The sequence below is a fragment of the Eretmochelys imbricata genome, chromosome 6, assembly GCF_965152235.1.
Source record: "Eretmochelys imbricata isolate rEreImb1 chromosome 6, rEreImb1.hap1, whole genome shotgun sequence".
Taxonomy (NCBI): domain Eukaryota; kingdom Metazoa; phylum Chordata; order Testudines; family Cheloniidae; genus Eretmochelys; species Eretmochelys imbricata.
Window position 1 is genome coordinate 95,103,711 of NC_135577.1, and position 27,964 is coordinate 95,131,674.

The following is a 27,964-nucleotide window of genomic DNA, read 5'->3' on the forward strand; positions in this document are numbered from 1 at the left end:
ACTTAAAAAAATATTTGCTATTACTTTTGAGTCTTTGGCTAGCTATTCTTCAAATTCTTTTTTGGCCTTCCTAATTATATTTTTACACCTCATTTGTCAGAGTTTATGCTCCTTTCTATTTTCCTTACTAGGATTTAACTTCCTTTTTGCCTCTCACTGATTCTATTACTTTGTTGTTTAGCCACAGTGGCACTTTTTTGGTTCTCTTACTGTGTTTGGCATATACATTTAAGTTGAGCCTCTATTATGGTGTCTTTCAAAAGTTTGCATGCAGCTTGCAGGGATTTCACTTTTGGTGCTGTACCTTTTAATTTCTGTTTCACTAACTTCCTCATTTTTATGTAGTTCCCTTTTCTGAAATGATATGGTACAGCTGGGCTGCTGTGATGTTTTCTCCACCACAGGGATGTTAAATTTAATTATATTATGGTCACTATTACCAAGCAGTCCAGCTATATTCACCTCTTAGACCAGATCCTGTGCTCCACTTAGGACTAAATCAAGAATTGCCTCTCCTCTTGTGGGTTCCAGGACTAGCTGCTCCAAGAAGCAGTCATTTAAGGTGTCAAGAAACTTTATCTCTACATCCCGTCCTGAGGTGACATGTACCCAGGCAATATGGGGATAGCTGAAATTCACCATTATTATTGTGTTATTTATTTTCGTAGCCTCTCTAATCTACTGGAGCATTTCACAGTCACCATCACCATCCTGGTCAGGTAGTCAGTAATATATCTCTACTGCTATATTCTTCTTATTTGAGCATGGAATTACTATCTATAGAGATTCTATGGTACAGTTTGGTTCATTAAACCACAGAATCAAATGAAGTAAAAATCTTACTTTCACATATAGTGCCATTCATCCACCAGCACGACTTGTTTTGTCCTTCCAATATATTTCTTACCCTGGTATTACTGTGTCCCATTGATTATCCTCATTCCACCAAGTTTCTGTGATGCCTATTATATCAATATCCTCATTTAATACAAGGGACTCTTGTTCACCCATATTATTTAGACTTCTAGCATTATAGGTATATAAGCACTTTTAAAACTTGTCACTTTTTAGCTGTTTGCCATTACACGATGTAATTGAATGGGACTCTTTTTCATTTGCTGTTTCTCATCAGATCCTACCCGTATTTTATCATCTTCCATCCTTTCCCCCTTACTAGGGCATAGAGAATCTCCATTAATAGCTCCTCCCCTAAGGGATGCCTCTGTCTGAACCACATGCTCCTCTGCCCCATCAGCTTTCCCCCAGTCCTTAGTTTAAAAACTGTTCAACAACTTTTTTAAGTGCCAGCAACCTGGTTCCATTTTGCTTTAGGTGGAGCCAATCATTCCTGTGCAGGCTCCCCTTTTCCCAAAAGTTTGCCCAGTTCCTATTAAATCTAAACCCCTCCTTTTCCTTCTAGGCTGACAGTATGAATCCAGCATAGGTCAACAGAAAGTCATTAGTATCTGCCATGAAGGATGATTGCCATGCAAAAAGGGCATAAGGATGGGTAGAAAGAAAAGGATTATCCTTAAGGGTTCTCAGAGTAATGTGCGCATGTCATCTCCTATGCTTCAGGACACCAAGAAGGAATTTCCCTGCTTCCCTCCATGTACACTGTTATACTACTGACCAAGCATATTAGAATAGCGCACTTGCCTTTCTCCAAAACTTTAGGCATTGGCTGATACCAGAGGCTGGATACCAGATTTGATGGATTATTCATCTGCTTTGGTATGTCAAATTGTATGGTCCTGTGATGTGAAGGGCTAATCTTCAGAGGTGGGAGAGGCATCTACATGGGGCTACGGAGATATATAAACAACTATACCTTTTAATTAAATATTACTATTAATTATCAATCATCTAATAATGTAAATTCTCTACCCACCAATACTAAGACTTTATAACTTATTTCCATCTGAATTCAAGTAAACACAGTCTGTCTATATCTTATTGATATACCGGTTTTTGGTTTGTGGCCTATGTAAAGTCACAGTGCAGTGGTTAGATGGCAGGTGCATATGTCACATCCTCCTCTCCACTTCTAAAGTAAAAAGGGAAAGGAGAGGAAAAATAAAGGCTCTGCTCTTACCTGATTGCTCTTGTCCATCAGCTGATTGATGGTTTCATTCTGTTTCACCATATCACGTTCCAGTTTCTTATATTTTAGCTTCCAGTGTCGAATGGATTCCTGAGCTTTCACTTTCAACTCTTCTTTCTTCTTCTCAGTCTCTAGCCTAAGGGTCTCAGACTGCCTGAATTCAGCAAGGTACCGATCTGCTTCCTCAGTAGACTCTTCAAGTTGCTGGGCCAGCTCAGCAGTTTGGAGTTCAGTTTGCCTACGTTCACTCTCACAGGCCTTGTAGCAGCTCTGTATCTCCTTCAGCTGGTCCAGCATCCTTTGCTGCTGCTTCTCCCTGTTTTCCAAGTCAGATGTTAACACCTGTATACAAACATATTGTATTATAAAAGTACAGTCCTTAGAGATACACAATATGAAATAGTAGTAAAGCAACATACAGTGTAGCTTATGAATAAATCACTTTCCAATTTATAGATGATGTGCAACAATTTAGAAGATCATTATAACTAAAGATAGAAAAACCTGTTATATCACAGAATACATCTCCCTATAATGGCAACTCTTAGTGCTCCGACAGAGGGCACAAACAGTACATTTATATTATCTTGAATTTTACTGTAAGTACCTGGAATCCAAACAGTCCCCTTTTGGTGCTTAAAATCCTGGCTTAAGTTTTGTGACTGAGGCCAATATCTAATACTTAATCACAAGTCAAATATTCCCTCACTCAACCACCTGTTCCTGAATGTTTCATAAGCAGACAAAAAAATTTTAAAAGGGTTGTAGCGGGGTGGTCACCCACTCCTGCCTTAAAAGGCTTAAAACAGCCCAGGGAGAGAGCTGTGCCAGGGAAGAAAGAGCGGGGCTGATTGGGAGAAGCAGCCTCAGATGGGGGCCACGCCCCAGTCAGGCCACGGCTGGCTTTATCAGGGCCCTGCTTGGAGCACACAGAGTCTCCTCTAACTGTGGGGGAGACAGGCCTGGCTCCTGGGGAGCATACCAGGGTACCTGAGGTGAAGCAGGGCTGGGGAAGGCCAGAGGGGTGGGGAGGCTCCAGACTGGAAAAGCCCCAGGCTGCAGGACTGGCAGACGGCCTAAGCCAGGGTACTGGGGTTGCAACAGGGCAGCCCAAGAGTAGGCGGAGGCATCAGGTCCAAACCCCATGACGACTGGCTTATACAGACTGCAGTCGGCCCCAGTGAAAGGGGGCTAGATGGTGACTGGCAGTAGTCCATAGGCTGAGGCAAGGTGGCGATAGAAGGTGGGGGGTTTCCCGGGGAGGGGCGACCCAGATCTGTGGGGTATTGCCTGGAGGGGCAGCACCCCAGGTAAAAGGACACCGGGGTCCGGGAGGGACACAGGGGCCAGTGATGGCAAGACACTGTCAGAGGGCACTCCGGAGCTGGTAAAAAGAGCTAATTCCCAGACAGCCAGTAGGAGGCGCTGCTGGGTAAGTCTGCACCCCGTTACAAGGGTTTTATTAAAAAAGCAGTGACCAGAACATCCCTCGGCCCATGCCACTTTCTGCAGCCCCCATTGGCTGGGAACAGTGAACTGCGGCGAGTGGGAGCTGTGATCAGCCAAACCTGCGGATGCTGCAGGTAAACAAACCGGCACGGCCTGACAGCGGATTTCCCTGACAGGCCGCATGGCAAAGGTTGCCGATCCCTGATCTATGCTTTCCTTCTATTTTAATTTTAATATAGAAAGGTCAAAAGGAAATGTAATTTTAAACTTCTTACATATTCTGACATTCATCGCTCTCTACATAAATGAGTCTGCAGCCTCTCCAATTTATACAACCATCTTTCTGTATATTAAAGCTCCACAAATGCTTCATGAAATAGCATGGGCAACAAAATGGCAGATGAAATTCAATGTTGATAAATGCAAAATAATGCACATTGAAAAGCCTAATCCCACCTATACATATAAAATGATGGGATCTAAATTAGCTGTAATCACTCATGAGAGAGATCTTGGAGTCATTGTGGATAGTTCTCTGAAAATATCCACTCAATGTGCAGTGGCAGTCAAAAAAGCTAACAGAATGTTGGGAATCATTAGGAATGGGATAGATAAGACAACAGAAAATTTCATATAGCCTCTATATAAATCTATGGTACATCCACATCTTGAATACTGCATGCAGATTTGGTCGGCCCATCCCAAAAAAGATATATTATAGAATTGGGAAAAGATACAGAAAAGGGCAACAAAATGATTAGGGGTATGGAACAGATTCCATACGAACAGAGATTAATAAGACTGGGACTTTTCAGCTTGGAAAAGAGACGAGTAAGGAGGTCTATAAAATCGTGACTGGCATGGAGAAAGTAAATAAGGAAATGTTATTTACTCCTCATATCACATGAACTAGGGGTCATCAAATGAAATTAATGGGCAGCAGGTTTAAAACAAACAAAAGGAAGTATTTTTTCCACACAACACACAGTCAACCTCTGGAACTCTTTGCCAGAGGATGTTGTGAAGGCCAAGACTATAACAGGGTTCAAAGAAGAATTAGATAAATTCATGGAGGATAGGTCCATCAATGACTATTAGCCAGGATAGGCAGGGATGGTGTGACAGGAGATGGATCGCTTAATGATTACCTGTTCTGTTCATTCCCTGTGGGGCACCTGGCATTGGCCACGATGGACCTTTGGTTTTACCGAGTATGGCCGTTCATATGTTCTATTTATTAGCAATAATTTTGCTTATGTATCATGTAATCTTTGTTTCCCCCATTTCAGTGATGTTTGTAGAAACTTGATTTTTAGTGTTCACCCAATCTGGCTGCCTTCATGGGTCCAGAGGCAACTTTATGTTCTAGAATGTTTGACATCGGATTTTGAGACCTTCACCTCTTTTTCAGCGAACAGCAGATGCTGAAAGAGCACGGGGAGGCAATAGGCTCAGCTTCTAGAAAGAGAAATCTGACTGTTATGACTCTACAGTTAACCCCACTAGCCAATACAGTTGCAACACTGAGCCTCCAGAAGAAGCCATGTTCTATTACAGATGACGAAAGGGAGATGTTCAAGAGCTGTAAGAGTCTTCCCATGCTGTCAGCAGGAAGGATGATTGCCATGCAAAAAGGGCATGAGGATGGGTAAAAAGAAAAGGATTATCCTTAAGGGTTCTCAGAGTAATGTGCGCATGTCATCTCCTATGCTTCAGGACACCAAGAAGGAATTTCCCTGCTTCCCTCCATGTACAGTGTTATACTACTGATCAAGCACATTAGAATAGCGCACTTGCCTTTCTCCAAAACTTTAGGCATTGGCTGATACCAGAGGCTGGATACCAGATTTGATGGATTATTCATCTGCTTTGGTATGTCAAATTGTATGGTCCTGTGATGTGAAGGGCTAATCTTCAGAGGTGGGAGAGGCATCTACATGGGGCTACGGAGATATATAAACAACTATACCTTTTAATTAAATATTACTATTAATTATCAATCATCTAATAATGTAAATTCTCTACCCACCAATACTAAGACTTTATAACTTATTTCCATCTGAATTCAAGTAAACACAGTCTGTCTATATCTTATTGATATACCAGTCCAGCAAAGGCCACAAGCAAAGCACAGGGCACTTATTAAGTGGATGATCTCATAATATTGTTGACAACGCATCATTATCTTGGTGCTTATTCTCAAGATTAACTAGACAAAGAAAAAGAAGCACACAGTGCTATTTTATCTTGGTAAAATCCTGAGTTTAAAGCGTAGATGAAGCCACTCTTGGATTCCAGGCTTTCCCAACATCACACTCTGAGATCACTGAACAAAGTAATTGTCTATTTCTGGATTAATTTTATGACTATTTGACCTATAAAAAGTCCTAAATGGCCTGGAACCTACCTAAGGGTATGTCTACACTACGAAATTAGGTCGATTTTATAGAAATCGATTTTATACAGTCAATTGCATATGTCCACACTAAGCACATTAAGTTGGCAGAGTGCATCCTCACTACCGCGCTAGCATCGACTTACAGAGCGGTGCACTATGGGTAGCTATCCCACAGTCTCCACCACCAATTGGAATTCTGGGTTAAGCGCCAATGCCTGATGGGGCAAAAACATGGTCGCAGGTGGTTTTGGGTACATGTCGTCAGTCGTCCCTCCCTCTCTCCATGAAAGCAACGGCAGACTATCGTTTTGTGCCTTTTTTCCTGGGTTACCCGTGCAGACGCCATACCATGGCTAGCTTACACTGCAACTCTGCTCTCCTGCAACTCTGCAACAGACAGTGCAGTAGGATTGGTAGCTGTCCTCGTCGGACATGTAGCTTGGCCAGGGGTTCTTGGAACATCTTCCCTGCCCAGCACCTAGCAACCTCCATGGCATGGTGTACAGCTCCACCACTTCTGCCGCAACTCTGCTCTCCTGCGAGCTGGAGGCTTCTGCCTCAGGCTGCTCTCTCAGCCGGCAGCACCATGTGGTCGCTCCTACCCCTTGCTCCCATGGCTCATGAAGCCTGGACAGTAGTAAGGAGCAGTTCAACTATAGGCTGAGCAGGTGCAGAATGGTGGTAGAATGTGCCTTTGGACATTTAAAAGCTCGCTGGCACTGTTGGTCAGACCTCAGCGCAACCAACATTCCCATTGTTACTGCTGCTTGCTGTATGATCCATAACATCTGTGAGAGTAAGGGGGAGACATTTATGGCAGGTGGGAGGTTGAGGCAAATCGCCTGGCATCCGATTTTGAGCAGCCAGACACCAGGGCGATTAGAAGAGCACAGCAAGGCACACTGTGCATCAGAGAGGCTTCGAAAACCAGTTTCATGACTGGCCAGGCTACGGTGTGACAGTGGTGTGTGCTTCTCCTTGAGGCAAACCCGCCCCCTTTGTTGATTTTAATTCCCTGTAAGCCAACCACCCTGCCCACTTCGAAATAAAGTAACTATTGTTTTGAAACCATGCATTCTTTCTTTATTAATTAAAAAAAATGAGATAACGGACAAAGTAGCCCAGGTGAGGTGGGGGAGGAGGGAAGGACAAGGCCACATTGCTTATTTTAGCCACACTAAAAATCAAACTGTTTGAATGATAGCCTTCTGTTGCTTGGGCCATCCTCTGGAGTGGAGTGGCTGGGTGCCCGGAGCCTCCCCCACTGCGTTCTTGGGCGTCTGGGTGAGGAGGCTATGGAACATGGGGAGGAGGGTAGGCAGTTATACAGTGGATGCTACAGGGGTCTGTGCTCTTGTTGGCTTTCCTGCAGCTCCAACAGACACTTCATCATGTCAGTTTGCTCCCCCATTAGCCTCAGCATCATGTCCTGCCTCCGCTCTTCATGCTCACTTAATTCTTTCCTGGCCTCTAGCACTGAATGCCTCCATGCATTACCAGGGATCAGCAACCTTTGGCACGCGGCAGGCCAGGGGAAGCTGCCTGGCGGGCCGGGCCAGTTTGTTTACCTGCTACATCTTCAGGTTTGGCCGATCGCGGCTCCCACTGGCCATGGTTCGCCAATCCAGGCCAATGGGGGCTGCAGGAAGCGGTGTGGGCAGAGGGCTGTGCTGGCCACCACTTCCCGCAGCTCCCATTGGCCTGGAGCAGTAAACCAGGGCCAATGGGATCCGCGATCAGCCAAACCTGTGGACACGGCAGGTAAACAAACCGGCCCGGCCCGCCAGGGGGCTTTCCCTGGCGGGTCACATGCCAAAGGTTGCCGATCCCTGCATTAAGCTGTGCCCTATCAGTGCGGGAGGACTGCATGAGCTCAGAAAACATGTCATCGCCAGTGCAGTTTTTTCGCCTTCTAATCTGCGATAACCTTAGGGACGGAGATGACAGGGGGAGCGTAGTCACATTCTACGCTCTATGATTCTGGGGGGACTCCATGGTCACCTGTGCTGCTGAGTTCACCATGCTGACCAAACAGGAAATGAAATTCAAAAGTTCCCGAGGCTTTTCCTGTGTATCTGGCTAGTGCATCGGAGTTCAAAGTGCTGTCCAGAGTGGTCACAATGGAGCACTCTGGGATAGCTCCTGGAAACCAACAACATCGAATTGCATACACACAACCCCAAATTCAACCCAGCAAGGTCAATTTTAGCACTAATCCCCTCGCCAGGGAGGAGTACAGAAATCAATTTTAAGAGCCCTTTAAGTCGACAAAACAGGCTTGGTCGTGTGGATGGGTGCAGGGTTAAATCGACCTTACACTGCTAAATTCGACCTAAACTTGTAGTGTAGACCAGGGCTAAGAGAAATCCTCTCTCCTCATGACATCCTGCCACAGCTGTAGTCAGTGAAGGCATCTCAGAGGAAGCCCCACTGTGAAGAAAGAGAGGGTTGCTAGCAGGACATTCTACACTAAGGCCCCAGACCACTAACTTGTTTCTTCCACAGGCCTCTGATAGCCCGGTTTGTTAGCCTTCAGGGCACATGTTTTTTACTCCCTCACCTGTGAGGAGAGGAGCGTTCAGTAGGGCTGGTTAGTGGTGGTATGGGACTCCAGATTGTGTGGGCAGGTTGATAAGTTCTTTTTATATTTATACTCTTGCTGCATTACTTGATTTGATTGCCGGTAACTGACGGGTCTTTTTCCTTATTAGTGTATTTTAAAAAGTGATTGCCAAGAGTGCACAGAGCATTGAATGTATGCTCTTTTATTGTAGTTTGTAAAAAGAAAAAAAAAGAAAAATCCTAAATATATAAATATTGGTTAACCAGTCATTAAGAGGAGGAGGGCAGGCGCTAACAGCAACATCTCTTTACTATAGTCCTGCCTTTCTCAAACAGAATTTTTCCCTCACTGCATGCACATACAATTAACGTTAGTAAGAGTTAGAGACCCTGAACAACCCAGAACTAGGCAAGGTATGGATTATGAAGTAGCAGTTTTCTACTCATGAGATGCTGTAAGAACAATGAATGAGACAGGCAATGATTTGTTAATGTCATTGTCCACTCAGGTTAATAATTTACAAAACAATAAGCATGAATGGTTTTAACTCCTGTCTTTAGCACAGGGCAAGTACCAAGTTAGAGGCAATGTACTTAACCTCTTTTGGCAGAGTACCTCATATAACTATTGAGCAACTCCTTCGGGCTAATCTAAAAATAATAGTGTTAGATTTCAGAGGAAGCAGCATTCAGTCTTCCTTTGCCAGAAGCAGGAGCTAGCCTAATGCAAGGCCTTGGGAGAGGAGCAAAATGATAAGTGGGTAAAAATGGGGAAAGCCCTAGAATCCCTCCTTCACCATCAAAACAAAGTTGTCACCCTTATTTTACAATTGACTGACAACTAAACAAGATTACATTACTTTTTGCATTGTTCTCTGGGCATTCCTTGTAATGAGTATGAAGAGGCAGGGTGATTCAGTAAATAGGACACTACACTGAAAGTCAACCTGGGTTCTAATCCCAACTTTACAAATGACCTGCTGTGTGACCTTCAACAAGTCACTTCCTTCTCTGTACCAGTTTTTCTCCTTGCACTCACTGTCTGTGTTGTCAGCTTAGATTGCAAGCTCTTCTGGACAGTGACTGTCTCTCATTATGTATTTGTACAAAGATGAGAACAATGAGACTCATATCTCAGTTGGGACCCTTAGGCACAACTGTTGTACAAATATTAAAATAATAAATAAGAATACCAAACTAAATCTTACAGCTATATCAACAAAGTAAAATGGGAATGTGTCTACTGGTGAAAGTGTAAATATAGAGAATTATCACAAACTTGCTCTACTATCCTATTACACAAATGATTTTTGGCTCATCAAGAAAAGTAACTGTTTAAACTTGTAAAATCTGCCTGAGAAGAGAATTTAAAAAAAAAAAAAAAAAAGATACTTAAGCAGCAATATTTATATACCCAAATGAGTTTAATTTCAAGGGAAGATGCATATTAAACGTAACCTTTGAAGGCTATGGATTCAAATTTGGAACACGGTAGAAATTAAAGCAGCCAAATAAAACATCAGAAATCATTATGCCTTACCCTTCCACAGCTTTTATACAATGGCTAACCTTTTGACTCATGTACCAAACAATATTTGATTACATATGCTGTTATCGCTTTCCATTTACTGACTCTGGTGATAGCATAAGGGATGCGAGTCCAAAATAATAGGTTCTCCAAACTTTCTGGGTCATTAAAAATAATTATTTCTCCACAAACCATAAGAGAACACATCTTGTTCATATAACTACATTTTCCATGTACTTGTTAATGAAACATTATTCTAAGCTTAAGCAAAGTAGAGAAAACAATGTTCAATTAATTGAAGACACTCATCTCACTGTGGAGAAGTAAAATGTTAACCTCCATTTTATAAATAATAATATTCACTGTGGGGAAACATTTCTTTGGATTATTTATCCTTAAGCACAAAGAGACATATTTATCTTATAGACACCAGCAACCAGTTTGATTTCTACCAGGGAAAATCTGGCCTGTGGATCTAAAGAATTAATTCAAACATATGTTCTTACATTTTACTTAGCAATTCCTGCAAGTGAAATAGAACTTTCTATCTAGAAATAAATAAACCAGTCTTGCTTTACTTCATTTTTTTATATTTATTTTTGTGGTTCTGCCAAGATAGTCATTCAACCCATCCCCACATTCAGCACAATAGGAACTGCCTGAGGGGAAGAATTAGCTTTGCATATTTACCATTAGAGCTATTGAATACATTGAGGGTGACACAAGGTGACATTGGCCCTTTATGAGGGAGCAAGGCAAGTGCACCTATGCCTGGTCAGCAGACCCCAACTGGGCTACAAGAGAAGACACCTGGCCTTAGAGGGGTGAAGCATGGATGAATCAGGCTGGAGAGTCAGTCTGAAAAGGGGCAGAGACAGCAGACACAGGGTATGTCTATATTGCATTTAAAAACCAACTGCTGGCCCATGTCAGCTGACTCAGGCTCTCAGGGCTCAGGCTAAGGGGCTGTTTAATTGCAGTGTAGACTTGCAGGCTCAGGAAACAACCAGGGCTCTGGGACCCTCCCACCTTGCAAGGTCCTAGGGCCCGGGATCCAGCCCAAGCTCGAACATCTTCACCACAATTAAACAGCCCCTTAGCCAAGCCCCAGAAGCCTGAGTCAGCTGACATCAGCCAGCTGTGGGTATCTAATTGCAGTGTAGGTATACCCATAGGGCTCTCACTGATAGCTCCCTGGGAATAGGCAGACAGACCTGAATCAGGAAGTTCCCTGGGAGTGACTGCCAAAGTCCCCTATGAGGAAAGGCAGTGGGAACCTGCTGAGAGAAACCCAGTGAGTCAGAGCCAGAGAGCTGAAAAAAGCAGGAGCAGCAGGAAGCTCCTAGAAGAGGCTGCCAGAGTCCCTTGGGAGACAAAGCAGTAGGAATCTGCCAGGAAAAAGTGGCCCTCCAGGCAGAAAGCCCTAGCTGGCAGTGCTCAGTGAACATAACAAAGAAGATTCCTGCAAGAAGCCCAAAAGCAGGAAGGACAGAGTTGAAGGGGTGAAAACACTGGGAGCTATAGCCTAGGATGGGTTGAGGAACTGATTTTCTCTGTTTCGCTTGTGTTTCAATAAATAAAATTGCCTGGAAAGAGACTCTGGGTGTGGCAGTGGGACCTTTGTGAGGGGGAGAAGGCCAGCTTATTACATGGAGGAAATGCCAGACAGTAGATCAAGACAGAACCAGATTGATTTATCTTGAAGCCAGAAGCCAATCCAAAACACCAGAAAGCCTGAAACAGGAAAATATAGGGTAAGATGCAGTAGATATGTTGTTCACTAGAGAACAGAGTGAATTAATGGACTTTGAAGCCCCTGGAGAAGGGTAGTATGACTTCTGGTGTGCATGTGGCTTACTATATAGCACCCAAGATGCCCCACCTGAATGGGCGAGGCTAACCAACCCAAGATCAGGCACTTGACAGACTTTTGTGATAAAAGATTTCTATCTAAAGACCTGAACTGAAATGAACAGAAAATCTTGATTTTCCAGAATACCATGTCCTTAGAAATAAGGAAGATGGGACACTTTTCTTCAGCTAAAGGGGGGTTTCCAGGAAAGAAATGGAGGAAGTGATCTAAAACCTACAAAACACAAAGTAAAATAATATGGGAAACCACTTTATCAGGATCTGCTGAGAAACTAATAGAGCAGTTGAATACCAACGTAACATCTGATCGGTCTGTATGATAGAATCTGACTCTACATTACTGGCTATAAAACTACAATTTTCAATTTGATAGGCTCTGTTCAAGCTAAAATTGAACTTCATATGTTTATAGGGTTCTTTGTTACTAGCATTGTCTTCCCTCGTGACATTTGAATATTGTTCAGCTGAAAGATATACAAGTTAACCAGAGGGTCCTTGAGAGAAATTATATAAAGTGGACAGTATTCTCAACTGTACGGTTTAAACTTGTTTTTGTTCTATGGTCTGTTTTTTCATATGATAATGTATCATGGCCAATGGTTTTGTACTCCTGACCATTTTTTTTTTTTTTAGAATTATCCAACAAACCAGTTAACTGGAATATACTAATAGGTTGTTACAGTAATATAGCTTGTGACTATAATTTTTCCAGCAATAATACAAACCCTTAATTATCATTTTTGCACCCTGAATCCAAAGCTAAAAATATATAAAAATAATTAAAAATATGTAACACCCATTTAAATCCAGAAAAGAAAAGCAACGAAACACTTTTAAAACTTCAGGTTTTGAAGAGTACAATGCTACATCTCCAACATAAATAACTAGTCCACATTTTTTTAAAAAAAAGTTAAAAACTAAGCAACTGACAATTTAAGGACATAAATACTGCCATCAAATAAAACAGACTACCAAAGTCCAATGACAGCAAACAACTACAAAATTATTTTCACATTCATGTTATCAAAACAATCTTAAATCTGATGTAATTTTGATTTATTGATCGGAAATGTTATGTGAAACAAGTCATAGTACTCATTTTCTGAGGAGTGATTGCTTGAATGGGGTATCCTATTTAGCAAGGTATGTTGTAATGTCTATGCTTATTGTAGGCCTGTTAATAGGCTGCATTTAAAGAATTTTAAACAGAAAGCTATTTAGGTAGATAGAGCATATAAGAACTATGATGTGTATAATGTGGTGTTACTAAAGCTAAATGATAATGTAATGTTTTTATCCTTAATTTTTATTTTTATGTGAGTTAAGATTGTTTTGATAATGTGAATGTGAAAATGATTATGTTGATGACTGCTATCATTGGAAGAGTGTATTTTATTTTATGGCAGTGCGTATACTCTTAGTTTTCCATTTCCTTACTTTAACTTTTTTTTTTAAACAAAGAATAGTTGGTATTTAAGTTGGAAACATAGTATTGTACTTTTCAAACAGAACTTTTGCTGTTTTCTCTTTTAATTTTCTAGTTTTAGGATTTTAAAGCATTATAAAAATTGTCATTTCAATTTATCTACAGATGTCAAGATCTCCGTTGTCATTTCAACCATGTGGTGACCCAGAATTCTGCTGCACTTCAGCCTGATGCTCTGTTCCGACAGAGCTTAGCAGCTTCACAGGACTAAAGCTTGAAGTAAGCACATAAGAACCTCTCAGGCTCTGGCCTTCTGCTATTATCTAACTCTACAATATTTGACAGTTTGTAACAAAAGCATTATACAAACCAAAGGTATATTTTATTATGGCAGAAGCAGAGCAACTACTAGAGTTAAGTTGTGGCAGAGTTAACTGTGTCTATCCTTCCATTTAAGGTAGCTCAAAAATAAAAAACAAAAAATATAGACCTTTCAAACTCCATTTGTCAAGACTTTGATTCTGCCTGAAGAGAAACATTTTTTGAAAGTTTGGGGGGAGAAGGGGGAAGAGAGGGAACCCCCCCCCCCACAAAACAATTCCACCACTTTCCCCACTATTTTTTTATTATGATCGTAAGATTTGGGTGCCATCATGCCAAATGCAGTATTAGACACAAACAGAGATAGCACCTGCCCTGAAGAACTTTGAAAAACAGCAACAATTTATTTCCAACTGCTGCACAGTGGACATGAGGTAGAAAAGAACAGTTACCTACCATACAGTAACAGTGTTTGAAACACTATTGTCAGTGTGGATCCCACTATAGGTGCACATGAGCCTCACTGACGCAAGATTGGAGTCTTTTAAATAGCAGCGTCCGTCATGACTGTGCTTACACCCTGTGCCTCCTCATGCAAGGGCCTAAAAGGCAAAATGGCCTTGATCCTTCCTCAGTTCCCCTGCAACTCAAAACCCATGTTACCTGAAGACTCCAAAAGCAGGGATGGAGGGTGGGTCACGAGATTCACACCAACAAGAACATCTAAAAGAATCATACAGTTACTGCAGGGTAAATACCCATACAGTCTTTTGAGTATGTGTCAGTGTGGATTCACACTGTAGGTGACTAGCAAGCAGTATCCTCATCAGTCTAACAAAGACTGGAGTACAAGCCCTCCCAAACTTTGCACCAGATCGACCAACCAAGTCCAGTGCATCGTGCTTGACAAACATGAGAAAGCTGCTCTACACAATAGCCTTGTAGATTTCAGATATTGGTGCATAGCAAAAGCATACTGAAGATGCTGCTTGGGCTCTGATAGAATATGTGCTTGTGATAGGAGAGGGACATCAGGCAGATGGTAGCATAGCGAGATGTGTTATTTTGAAAGTCTGTGAGATGAACTGGCTAGGCCTTTGAAAATCCCAACTGTAGCCACAAACACACATGGAGCCTGTGATGGGGTGTCCACCCCACAAAGGGCTGGAAGGGGTTAAGGTGGCCAGGTAGGCCTATTAACTCCACAAGCTGAACCTGGAGGAAGAGCCAGGGATTGCTTGCAAGCAAGCTCTGTTGAGAAGGAAGAGGCAGGTCCTATAAACCCAGGAACCTGGCTACAGGCTGGGGTAGCCATCACTCCCTGGAGAGAGGGAGGAGAGAAAGGGGCTGCACACCAGTGAAAGAAATGGAGTGATGGTGTGCAACTGTGAGAAGGGGCATCAATCTTATCAGCTAATCCCCAGAATGTCCAGGAGGCGGCACCAGACTAGCGGTGAGTGAAGCACCCCATCACAGGCCCTGAAAGATTTGGCCCTGTCACTGCAGCATCTGAAAACTCTTGGTACATCCAATGTTTGCAACTGCTTCTTCCTTTGTGCTGAATGTGGAACACAGGTAAAATGATTGACTTACTGATTCAAATGGATTTCTGAAAACATTTTTTGGGAGGAATTTTGTATGAAGTCTCAGTACCACTTTATTTCTATGAAAGAAGGTATATGGAGGTTCTGTCATGAGCCTCTGGAGCTCACCGACTCTTTTAGCTGAAGTGATGGCAATGGGAATTCTGGGGCTCAAACAAGACTTCATAAGTCTGTGAAGGACAATATTGATGTCCCATGCTGAAGCACTGTCTCTAGACAATGGGTAAGTGTGCATAAGGTTCTTAAGAAATTTGGATACTGTGGGATGAGAGAAGACCAAAAACAACAGTAGTGGTGAATGATATGCTGATACTGCTGCCAAAATTACCTTAAATCAAATTGTGAGTCAGAGTGTTGCAACTGAAGCAAGTAACCCAGAATCTTTGATAGCAGGGGCTGCACATGTCTAGGTCATGTTAGGTCACCCACATCAAGAACCGTTTTATTGCAGCGATTCTCAAACTGTGGGTCGGGACCCTAAAGTGGGTCATGACCCCATTTTAATGGGGTCTCCACGGCTGGCTTACACTTGCTGGGGTCCGGGACCAAAGCCCAAGGGCTTCAGCCCTAGGCATCAGGTCTCAGGTTACAGGCACCCTGCCTGGAGCTAAAGTCCTTGGGCTTCAGCTTTGGCCCCCACACCTCGGGGCTTGGGTTGGCTCAGGGTTCAGTACACCCTCCTGAAGTCATGTAGCAATTCTTATTGTCCGAATGGGGTCACGGTTCAATGAAGTGTGAGAACCCCTGATTTAGAGGATTACGTTTTCCTCATGGATAATTTTCTTCTTGCCGCAGTATCTCCTGAACACAAGGAGCAGTCCCTTTCCATGGTGTTCAGCCAGCCAACATCCAGGCTGTCAGCAGCAGCAGCTTCAGCTCTAGATGACAATCCTTGACCCTGGTTTTGCAATAGGTCTGGGCAGTCCAGGAGCAGAATTGGTGATTGTGTGGACATCTATAGCAAGTCCATCAGCCAGAAATGTGTCAGGCAGTAGGGAGCTATGAGGATGAGCCTCACCCGATTTAGTATGGCTTTGGCAATCATCCTGGGGATCAGTGGGAAGGCGTAAAACAATGCCCTGATTACAATCAAGAAGGAAGGCACCTGGTAAAGATTCTGGGCTCATGCCTCCTCTGAAACAGAAGTTTGGGCACTTAGATCTTTGGTGGCAAACAGGTTTTACCATCCCAACCCTGGATTTCCTCACTGATGGAATACTGACTTAGTGATGGATTTCAGCAGTGACCACTCGTGGTTTGTGGCCGATCATCTGCTCAGAAAGTCTGCTATGTCATTGTTGTCCCCTGGAAGGTGCAGGACTGTCGGAATTATGCTAAGTAGGGAACACTAGTTCCACAGCACAATTGCTTCCTTGCAGAGGGGTGCTGGGGAAGCGTGGGTGTCCCCTTGTTTGCTTATGTAGTACAGCATGGATGTATTATCTCTTAGGATCTGCACTACTGAGTGTCACAGGACAGGGAAGAATGACATACATCCCAGTCACATGGCTCTGAGTTCTAAGGTGTTTGTGTAGTTTCATTTCTTCTAAGGACCAAGTCCTTTGTATGATCCAGGTGGGCTTTCCAACTCTTTCCATGTGTGTCTGTTATTAATGCTGTAAATGGTGATGGAATCACAAATGGCACCCCTTTTGAACATTGTCAGGAAGCGACCACCAGGTCAGTGTAAGATGTGTGGGGTGGAACCACAACTGACTTGGTCACCTAATGTTTTGCAGGAGAGTAGACTGACCTGAACCAGAGCTATAGAGTCTTCAAGCAAAGTCTGAAAAGTGGCACCACATATGTATACGTGGACATACGGCCTAACATAAGGCAACTCCATATTGCCATTGCTGTGTGTGAAATCGCTGCATTCAGTAATGACTGAAGAACAATGAATCTACCTTGAGGTGACTAAGCCCTTGCTATGGTGGAATCTATCTTGGCTCCTATTAACTCTATCATCTGGGATTCAGTGACAGACAACTTCTCAGAGTTCACCAAAAAGCGCAGCCGCAAAAACAAGGAGAAGGCACATTTGAGGCCTGTCAGAGCTTTCCTGATGTGATCTTCCTTTGATCAGCCAGTTGTCCAGATACAAATAGAGGTGCATGTCCTTCTTTAGATGCATTGCCACAATGGCTTGGCTTTTCATGACTGCCTCTGAAGGGCAGCACCCTGTACTGATAATGGTTCAGCCTCACTGTGAATCTCAGGTACTTCTATGGGCTGGGTGGAAGAATGCATCCTGTAAGGCGAAAGTTACAAACCAGTCCTGAGCATGGAGGCAAGCATTACTATCCTGAATCTGAGATGGCATATGTTTTTTTTTATCATTACCTCATGTCTAGGATAGGACAAAGGCCCCTTTCTTCTTCAGAATGATAAAATATAGGGCGCAAAAACCTCTTCTTCTAATCCTGTGGAACCTCTTCTATGGCTTCTAGATGAAGTAACAAGGACACTTCTGTTCACAAGTTTCAGAGTAACAGCCGTGTTAGTCTGTATTCGCAAAAAGAAAAGGAGTACTTGGGGCACCTTAGAGACTAACCAATTTATAATAAATTGGTTAGTCTCTAAGGTGCCCCAAGTACTCCTTTTCTTTCTGTTTACAAGAGGCTCTTGTGAGAAGGATCCATACAAAGGGATGTGGAAGGAGATGACGTCACACATCCAGCTCAGTGCCCCCTTGCATCTACCCACTGGACTGCTATGAGGGGAATCCAATCCTTTGTGTATCTGGATACCCGCTGGTGTTTTAAGCTTACAGAGCCTGAGTGGAGTCCAGCCATTGCCCCAATCTTGGGGCCTTTAAGTATACTCTCAGGTGCAGAACTTTTACTTGGCACCCCTTTGTGGAACCCACTGTCCAGCTGCCTATCTCCTGGGCACAATGGAGACTTATCAGACTCCCCTGTACTTAAACACATGCACTTCCAGAACTCTCCTGAAAAAGGTGTGTATTCTTGCTCATTTTCTTAAGTAAAAACCGAAGGAAGAATACTGTGTGCATGTGTAAACACAGAAGAGTACACACACAATTTTTAAGGTGCACAGAGGATAAAGTACATAAGAACAGCCATACTGGGTCAGACCAAAAGTCCATCTAGCCCAGTATCCTGTCTTCCAACAGTGCCAATTCCAGGTGCTTCAGAGGGAATTAATACAACAGGTAATCATCAAGTGATCCATCCCCTGTAAAAACAAGTAACACACCTCAGCCCAAGTACACTTTTTGTAAGGTTGCAGAACAATTTTTATGATATAACACTGTGTCATAAATATAAAGGGAAGGGTAAACCCCTTTGAAATCCCTCCTGGCCAGGGGAAAGCTCCTCTCACCTGTAAAGGGTTAAGAAGCTAAAGGTAACCTCGCTGGCACCTGACCAAAATGACCAATGAGGAGACAAGATACTTTCAAAAGCTGGGAGGAGGGAGAGAAACAAAGGGTCTGTGTGTCTGTCTATATTCTGTCTTTGCCCGGGATAGACCAGGAATGGAGTCTTAGAACTTTTAGTAAGTAATCTAGCTAGGTACGTGTTAGATTATGATTTCTTTAAATGGCTGAGAAAAGAACTGTGCTGAATAGAATAACTATTTCTGTCTGTGTATCTTTTTTGTAACTTAAGGTTTTGCCTAGAGGGGTTCTCTGTGTTTTGAATCTAATTACCCTGTAAGGTATCTACCATCCTGATTTTACAGGGGGGATTTCTTTATTTCTATTTACTTCTATTTTTATTAAAAGTCTTCTTGTAAGAAAACTGAATGCTTTTTCATTGTTCTCAGATCCAAGGGTTTGAGTCTGTGGTCACCTATGCAAATTGGTGAGGCTTTTTATCCAACATTTCCCTGGAAAGGGGGGTGCAAGTGTTGGGAGGATTGTTCATTGTTCTTAAGCTCCAAGGGTCTGGGTCTGTCGTCACCTAGGCAAATTGGTGAGGCTTTTTACCAAACCTTGTCCAGGAAGTGGGGTGCAAGGTTTTGGGAAGTATTTTGGGGGGGAAAGACGCGTCCAAACAGCTCTTCCCCAATAACCAGTATTAGTTTGGTGGTGGTAGTGGCCAATCCAAGGACAAAGGGTGGAATATTTTGTACCTTGGGGAAGTTTTGACCTAAGCTGGTAAAGATAAGCTTAGGAGGTTTTTCATGCAGGTCCCCACATCTGTACCCTAGAGTTCAGCGTGGGGGGAGGAACCTTGACACATTGTATTAGGAAATAACATATTACCATGTAATTAAAGATTGTCTTACAACATATTTACATAGGAAACAGACCGAGCACTCACTCTGATATGTAAGTGTTTGACCATGAAATCTTAGCAGTCTTCTGATATTTTTGCATGAAATTACACATACTAGTTTAGCATCCTTATTTTTTTAATTTAAATTTTACAGTGACAATTTCATAGAATCACAGAGCCATAGGGTTAGAAGGGATCACAAGGGTCATTAGTCTAACCCCTTGCCAAGATGCACAATCTGCAGTGTCTAAACCATCCCAGACAGATGGTTATCCAGCTTCCTTTTGAAAACCTGCAGTGAAGGAGCTTCTACAACCTCCCTAGGCAGTCTGTTCCATTGTCCTACAATTCTTACAGCTAGAAATTTTTTCCCCGAGATTTAATCTAAATCAGTTATGCTGTAGTTTGAACCCATTGCCTCTTGTCCTGCCCTCTGTGGCGAGAGAACAACTTTTCTCCATCTTTTATTATGGCAGACTTTCAAGACTGCTATCATATCCCCCCTTAATCTCCTCTTTTCCAAACTAAACATACCCAGCCTTTGCTCATCTGGCTTGCATTCCATCCCTTTGATCATCTTTGTCTCTCGCCTCTGGATCCAGTTTCCTCTACATCCTTTCTATAAATTGGTGACCAAAATTGAACACAGCACTCCAGCTGATGCCGAACAAGCACCAAATATGAGCAGTACTATCACTTCTCATGACTTGCAAGCTATACCTCTGTTAATACAACCTAAAATTACATTTGCTTTTTTTTTTGGCAACAGCATCACATTGCTGACTCATGTTGAAGTGATCCACTACAACTCTCAGATCCTTCTTAACAGTGCGGCTGCCAAGCCAGTTATCCCTCATTTTATACTTGTGCGTTTGGTTTTTCTTCCCTAAACGTAGAACCTTACATTTGTTTTCGTTTAATTTAATTTTGTTGCCCATATAGCCCAGTTCTCCAGATTTTCAATATTCCTGTCAATTTTAGCTCTATCCTCCAAAGTGTTGGCAACCCCCCCTAGCTTTGTGGCATCGCAAACTTAATCAGTATGCTCTCTACTCCTACATCCAGGTCATTAATAAAGATGTTAAACAGCACCTGATCCAAACAGATCCCTGTTGAACCCCATTTGAGACCTCCCCCCAAACCAACATCATTCCATTATAGTTAGTTTTTTGTTGGCAGTTGTTTAACCAATTTTGTATCCACTTAATGGTAGTTTTGGCAAGCCAGCATTTCTCCAGCGTACTTATCAGAATGTCATGTGGGACTGTGGCAAAAACCTTGCTGAAGTCCAGGTATATTGTGTCCCCCGCATACCCCCATCCACCAAATCAGCTACCCTGTCAAAGAAGGAAATCAAGCTGGTTTGGCATGATTTCTTAGTAAATCCATAGTGGCTACTCATAATTACCACTTCATCTTCCAGGTATTCACAAATTGAATGTTCTATACATTGCTCTAGTAGCTTTGCAGGATCAGAGTCAGGCTGACTGGTCTATAGTTCCTCCTTTTCCCCTTTTTTAAAGATGGGCACTATATTAGCCCTTCTCTAGTCTTCTGGGATCTCTCCTATCATCCATGAGTTTGTAAATATTGCCAGTGGCTCTGAGATTTCTTCAAATAATTCCTTCAGTATCCTCGGGTGAATAGCATCTGGCCCCACTGATATGAATTTAAATTGGTCTGAAGATCCTTGATGTGTTCTTTACTTATCCCAATCGGCATCCCTTCCCTTTATTGTCCACTGTGGTGACCTGCAGTAGATGTGCCATGTTCTCCTTCCTGCCTGAAGCCAGAAAGGTGTTTCTGTGCATGAAGTCCAAATTGGTGGCGGCGCTGGAAGAAAAGATTCTTGCATTGGAGGGGCAAGTTGAGACATTACTGACAATCAAAGAAGTTGAGGGGTTCTCAGATGCCCAGGTTCAAGAAACACCAGTACTCCAGATCCAAGGAAGTATGGAGCTGGCCAGCAAGAAATCAGAGAGACAAAGAAAATCAGACAGGAGGTCTGGCAGTTTGAAACCACCAGACACAAGAGGTCACAGTTGCATTCTACATGGCTGGAGGAACACACACAGACTGTGTCAACCAGAAAGAAGAGAAGGAGGAGGAATTCCACACAGCTAGAAGTTTCAAATTGATACTAGGTACTCAATCTGGAAACTATGGAAGACACCTCTCGAGATACAGCAGGTCCAAGGAAACAGAGAGATGCACGCGACATACAGGTGTAAGCTTGCTCACAAAGAGTTCTCCAACTGTCCAAGGAAGATACATGATCCTTGTCGGAGATTCAATATTCAGAAGACTCGAAAGAACATTTTGCAAGGGATAAGTGGAGAACAGAATGGAGTGCTGCCTTCCCGCAGCCAAGACACAAAATGTCAATCTGAGATCAGACAGGCTCCTGAAATCAATTGGCAAGGATCCACTGGTAATCATTCATATTGGCACTAATGACACTATGTCAGAGGATATCTCGCAGATAATAGATGATTTCAGGAAATTTGGAAGCATGCTGAAGAAGAATGTCCAAGCAGTCTTCTCAGCTTTCTTTCCTGTTTCACAAGTAAAGGAAGGCAGAAGATACTTGAAATAAACTGCTGGCTAGGTAAGTGGCATAGAATAGACGGTTTTGGTTTTTTGGAACATTGGTCTACCTTCTGTGGGGAACGGTGTAGTGTGAATGGCCTCCACCTCAGTATATGGAGGACCAATTTCCTTGGGAACAGGCTGGCTAGCATAGATAGGAGGGGGCTAAACTAATTTCAAAAGAGAATGGAAGAGGGAAGATATGAGCATTCAGCACAAAATCAAGATGTTGAGAATAAAATTAATCAAGGAACCAGAAGGACACAAAGGGAAGAAATTCTACCTCAGATCTCCCCAAACTGTGGGGCACAGCCCCTTAAGGAGGCACAAAGGAATGTTCGGGGGGAGGCATGGCAGGACCCGGGCAAGCCCCACGGCGGGTGGGGAGGGACCACCACCCAGCTTCAGTCTGCCCCCAGCTCTGCTGCGGCCCAGCCCCTTGCTCTAGCCTCAGCTCCACCCCCAGCCTTGGCCCATCTGTGGCCCAGCTGCAGCTTCCATTCCCAGTTCCGCCCCCAGCCTTGACCCCTGGCCATGGCTCCGTTCCTGGCCCCAGACCCACTCCCATCCGCCACCCCAGCGTCATCCCTGCCAAACCTGTGGCCCCACTCCCAGCCCCAGCACCCTAGGGGAGGGGGCATGACCATGAAAAGTTTGGAGACTACTTCTCTAAACCAATGCTAGTAGCCTGGGTAAACAAGAAGAACTGAAATTGCTCATTTATGAGCATAAATTTGATCAAGTTGTATTACTGAAAGCTAGTGGGATGAATCACAATACTGGAATGTTAAAAATCAGTGGTTATAACCTATTTAGGAAGGACAGAATGGACAAAAGGGGAGGAGGAGTGGCACTCTATGTTGTCAGGGTTCCCTCCGCACTCTGAACTCTAGGGTACAGATGTGGGGACGCGCATGAAAGACCCCCTAAGCTTATTTCTACCAGCTTAGGTTAAAAACTTCCCCGAGGCACAAATCCTTCCTTGTCTTTGGATGGGTACTGCTGCCACCACCAAGTGAGTTTTAGACAAAGGTTCAGGAAAAGAACCCTTGGAGTTCTTGTTTCCCTAAAATATCCGCCCAAGCCTCTTCACCCCCTTTCCTGGGGAGGCTTGAAAATAATCTACCAACCACATAGGTAAACCAGATTCTTAAAAAACAGAACTTTATTATAAAGAAAAAAAAAGTAAAAGAAAATCAGGATGGAACTTAACTTTACAGGGTAATCAGATTCAAAACACAAAGGATTCCCCTCTAGACAAAACTTTAACGTTACAAAAAAACAGGGATAAACCTCCCTGTTAGCACAGAGAAAATTCACAAGCTAAAAACAAAAGATAATCTAACGTGCCTTGCCTTATTTACTTACTCTTTTTGCAATATTGAGACTCATTTTAGGATGATTTTAAGAGAAGGAATTTTCTGACCTGATGCTTCTCTGCTTCCCCAGGGAACACACACAAAGAGCACCAACAAAGCCTTCCTCCCCCCCCGCCCCCCGACCCTCAGATTTGAAAGTATCTTCTTTCGCCATTGGTCCTTTTAGTCAGGTGCCAACCAGGTTATTTGAGCTTCTTAACCCCTTACAGGTAAGGAGGAATTCAAGGCTACTCTTCGCTGTATGATTATGACATATGTCCAAAATGGCATTACGTGTTTCTGAGTCACTGATAAATCAGAAAAAAAAAAATGATCTTGAATGCTTATGGATTAACGTCATAACAGATTATGCACAAGATAGGCCATACTGGTTTAAAAAAACCTGACCTGGATTAGAGGGCAAGTGAAAGCAGCTATAATAAATTAAAAAATAACAACAAATGGAAGAAAGGGGAAATTGATAGTAATGAATATACATCAGAAGATAGGACTTGTAGAAAATTAATATGAGAAGTAAAAGAGACACAAGGAAAACTCTACGGTTAGCAGAGTTAAGGACAATAAGAAGGAATTTTTTAAGAACTAAAAAAGAATCCCACCAATCATATTGGTCCATTAGTAGATAAAAATGGTAGAATTTTCAATAATAATGCAGAAAACACAGTGTTCTGTATTTAAGAAAAATAAACAGATGGTACAGACTCATCAGACTGTGATAATACCGTTCCCATTCCACCATTGTTTCAGGAGGAAATTAAACAGAAACTACTGAAGTCAGACATTTTTAAAACCAGCAGATTTAGGTAACTTGCATCCAAGAGTTTTAAAAGAGCTGGCTGAATGCTGATTTTCAATACATCTTGGAGCACTGCAGAAGTTCCAGAAGATTGGAAGACAGGTAATGCTGTACCAGTTTTTAAAAAGGTAAACAGGATGACTGGGGCCTTGTCTACACTATTGCCTAAGTTGACATAAGTTAAGTCATTTAGGGGAGTAAAAAACTCCACTCCCCTGAGCAATATAATGTACATTGACTTAACGCCGTGTCTACACCATGCTACGTAGGTGGGAGATGCTCTCCCGTTGACATAATTTCCACCTTTCATTGAGGTGGAGTAATTATGTCCATCGCATCTTCACCAGACCCACTAAATCGATGCCGCTGCATTGATCGCAGCAGTACCGATTTAGCACAGTAGTGAAGACAAGCCCTCACGTAATTACAGCCCTGTCAGTCTGACATCAATCTCAAACAAGACAAAAGAGCAGCTGTTACAGATCTAGATTAATAAAGAACTGAAGGACGTTATGTAAATAATGCAAATCAACATAGGTTTACGGAAAACAGAACCTGTCAAACTAATTTGATATTTTTTTTCATGAGATTGCAAGTTTGATTGATAAAGGTAATAGTGTTGATGTAATATACTTAGACTTCTGTAAGGCACTTGTCTTGCTACAGTACAACGTTTTGATTAAAAAACTAAAATGATATAAAATTAACATGGCACACATTAAATGGATTAAAAACTGACTCACTGTCGGATCTCAAAATGTAATTGTAAATGGGGAATTGTCATTAAGTGGGGGGTTGTTTCCAGTGGGGTCCTGCAGGGATCAGTTCTTGGCCCTACACTATTTAATATTTTTATCAATGACCTGGAAGAAAACATAGTATCATCACTGATAAACTTTGCAGATGACACAAAAATTGGGGGAGTGGTAAACAAAAAAGAAGACAGGTCACTGATTCAGAGCAATCAGGACTGCTTGATAAACTGAGCACAAACAAACAATATCCATTGTAATATTACTAAATGTAAACATCTAGGTTAAAGAATGTAGGCCATAATTACATGATGGGGGACTATATCCAGAGTAGCAGTGACTCTGAAAAAGATTTGGGGGTCATGGTAGATAATCAGCTAAGCATGAGTTCCCACTGACTCTGTGGCCAAATTAGCAAATGCGATCCTGAGATGTATAAACAGGGGAATCTCAAGCAGGAGTAGAGAAGTTATTTTCCCTCTGTATTTGGCATTAGAATACCATGTCCAGTTCTGGTTCCCACAATACAAGAAGGATGCAGATAAATTTGAGAGGGTTCAGAAAAAAGCCACAAGATAATTAAAGGATTAGAAAACATGCCCTAATGTGATAGACTTGAAGAGCTCGGTCTAGTTATCTTAACAAAGAGAAGGTGAAGAGATGACATGATTACAGTCTATAAGTATATACTATGATAGACCCAGGCCAGTTGGGTACAGCAGAGTAGCAGAAGGCAGATATACTGGCCACTGGATTAACAGTTTTCTGTTTCCTGACAGGGGCTGCTTCAGGCTAATGAGAACACCTGACTCCAATTAACCTGCAAAGAGCCAGGTGAGGCCATTACGCTAATGTGACCACCTGACTCTAATTAAGGCCCTCTGATAATATAAAAGGGCTCACTCCAGTCAGGCAGAGAGGAGAGGAAGTGTGGCTGAAGGGCTGGTTAATGAAGACACTCTCAAATCATTGGTAAGGGAGAAGCAGGAGAGCTGTGGGGAAGTGGCCCAGGGAAATGTAGCAACTCAGGCAGTAAAAGGTTGGCTGCTACCCGGAACCCGGAGTAGAGGACGGACCTGGGTTCTCCCCAACCCACCACTATAGAAACACTTCCTGGGAGGGGAAAACAGGTCCCTGTCAGGACAGGAGGCTATACCGTTTTGGCTTGAGGCCGCAGGAGCAACAGAGACTGTGGGAACTCTCTCACCAACCTCCATTGCTGGCTTATGATGAAAAGGGCTCAGTAGACTGTATCCCTGGCTCTAGAGAGAGAAGGGCTACGTGGAGGGTTACAGTGAGCCTCTGAAGCTAGCATAAACCACCTGGAAGCGCAGGACCTATGAGGACAAGGTTGGAGTTCTGCCACAATACAAAGTGAACAAATATTTAATATTGGGCTCTTCAATCTAGCAGAAAAAGGTACAATGCAATACAATGGCTGGAAGTTGAAGCTAGACAAATTCAGACTGGAAATAAGACATACATTTTTAACACTGAGGTTAATTAACCACTGGAACAATTTAGTAAGGGTCATGGTGAATTCTTCATCACTGCCAATTTTTCAATCAAGTTTGTATGTTTGTTCTAAAAAAAATATGCTCCAGGAATTATTTTGAGGAAGTTGTATGGCCTGTGTTCTACAGGAGGTTAGACAAGACAATCACAATGGTCCCTTCTGGCATTGGAATCAGTGAACATATATCTAAATTGTGCACAGAAATAAATATTTGTCACTTAATGTATTGTATCACCTGCTGTAAATGGTATATGTGTACAAGAAAAAGCAATTTCCTGCACACCCTGCATCATATATGCAAAATTATAGTCCACAATCATTATACAAAGTATATTACACATTTTATACAAAATCTTATAAGAAGTTCAATTTTCTCTTTGGAGTTAGACAGTCGTAAGTTATTTAACTAAAAAATGTTCTGACAATGGACGTTAAGATTAAAATGCTGTCTGCACATTTAGTTTATTTTGATTTCAGCATTTTTAAAAAATATTTTTTATTTCTCCACTCTTTTTAGGCCAAATAAAATCTTTTTTTTTTTTAAATGTATTATGGGAAGGCTGCCTTAAAGCAAATACTACCTAGGAAAGAATTATTTGCCATTTAAGAAGATATGCTGTCAAATTAAAATCATGTGACAAGTTAGCTGTAAACTTTGCTGAAATTATGCATGAACAATTAAACTTTTTTATTCCAAAATCTTTGCTTACTTCCCTTCATAATGTTATTTGTGGTAGTCAAGAAATGACTAAGTCATTATCAGAGCGACTGATACTATAAGAACACAACTATTCCCTGGCTTTGTGCCTCAAGCTTTTACACAAAGATATTAGTCATCTTTATAATTACTTTAAACACACAAGACGACTAAACAGAACACAGATTTTTATTATTTTAGCATAGAGCAAAAGCTGCAGACAAATCAATTAAATGTGAAACTTTTTTTAAAGACATTTTCAACTCAAGTGAAATTTATCTTTTTAGATGCTTTGTGGTTATTACTTGTTACAGTTCCTACTTTCAGAGGAAAAGCTTTCTAATATAAAGCTTGCGTTTTTTGGTGCCTTTTAAATGACCTTTAGATTTTCTTTCCCCAATCCCGTCTCATTTTAGGAAAATATGTAAGAGTAAGAATCTGTCTTGCTCTCCTGGAATTTTAGGCTCCTCCACAAGTAAATCTAGCTACCAGCAACATGCTGTTGATGTGGACACAGAAACTATGAGACAGACATTATAATATGGTTAAATGCAGTTTATTTAAAACTACTACTTACCTTAGTTAACCACCCCAAACTACCTGGTAGGGATCTTGCTTGCATTGTGGTTGTCAATGGTCATGAATGGGCCTGGCGGGCTATGAACCTAAGGGTGAGTATGAAGGTCAGGCCTTTACTACACACTCAGGCCTTCCAAGGGACTCTTAC

General features: G+C 42.3%; 1 protein-coding gene across 1 annotated transcript in view; it reads right to left on the bottom strand.

The window, feature by feature from the left end:
• CEP128 (centrosomal protein 128) overlaps positions 1 to 27,964 on the bottom strand; it is a 441,360-nt gene that overhangs the window by 308,521 nt on the left and 104,875 nt on the right. The window contains exon 13 of the mRNA XM_077819212.1: positions 2,096 to 2,446. Within this exon, the coding sequence (XP_077675338.1) occupies positions 2,096 to 2,446 (351 nt within the window). The remainder of the gene's footprint in view (positions 1 to 2,095; positions 2,447 to 27,964) is intronic.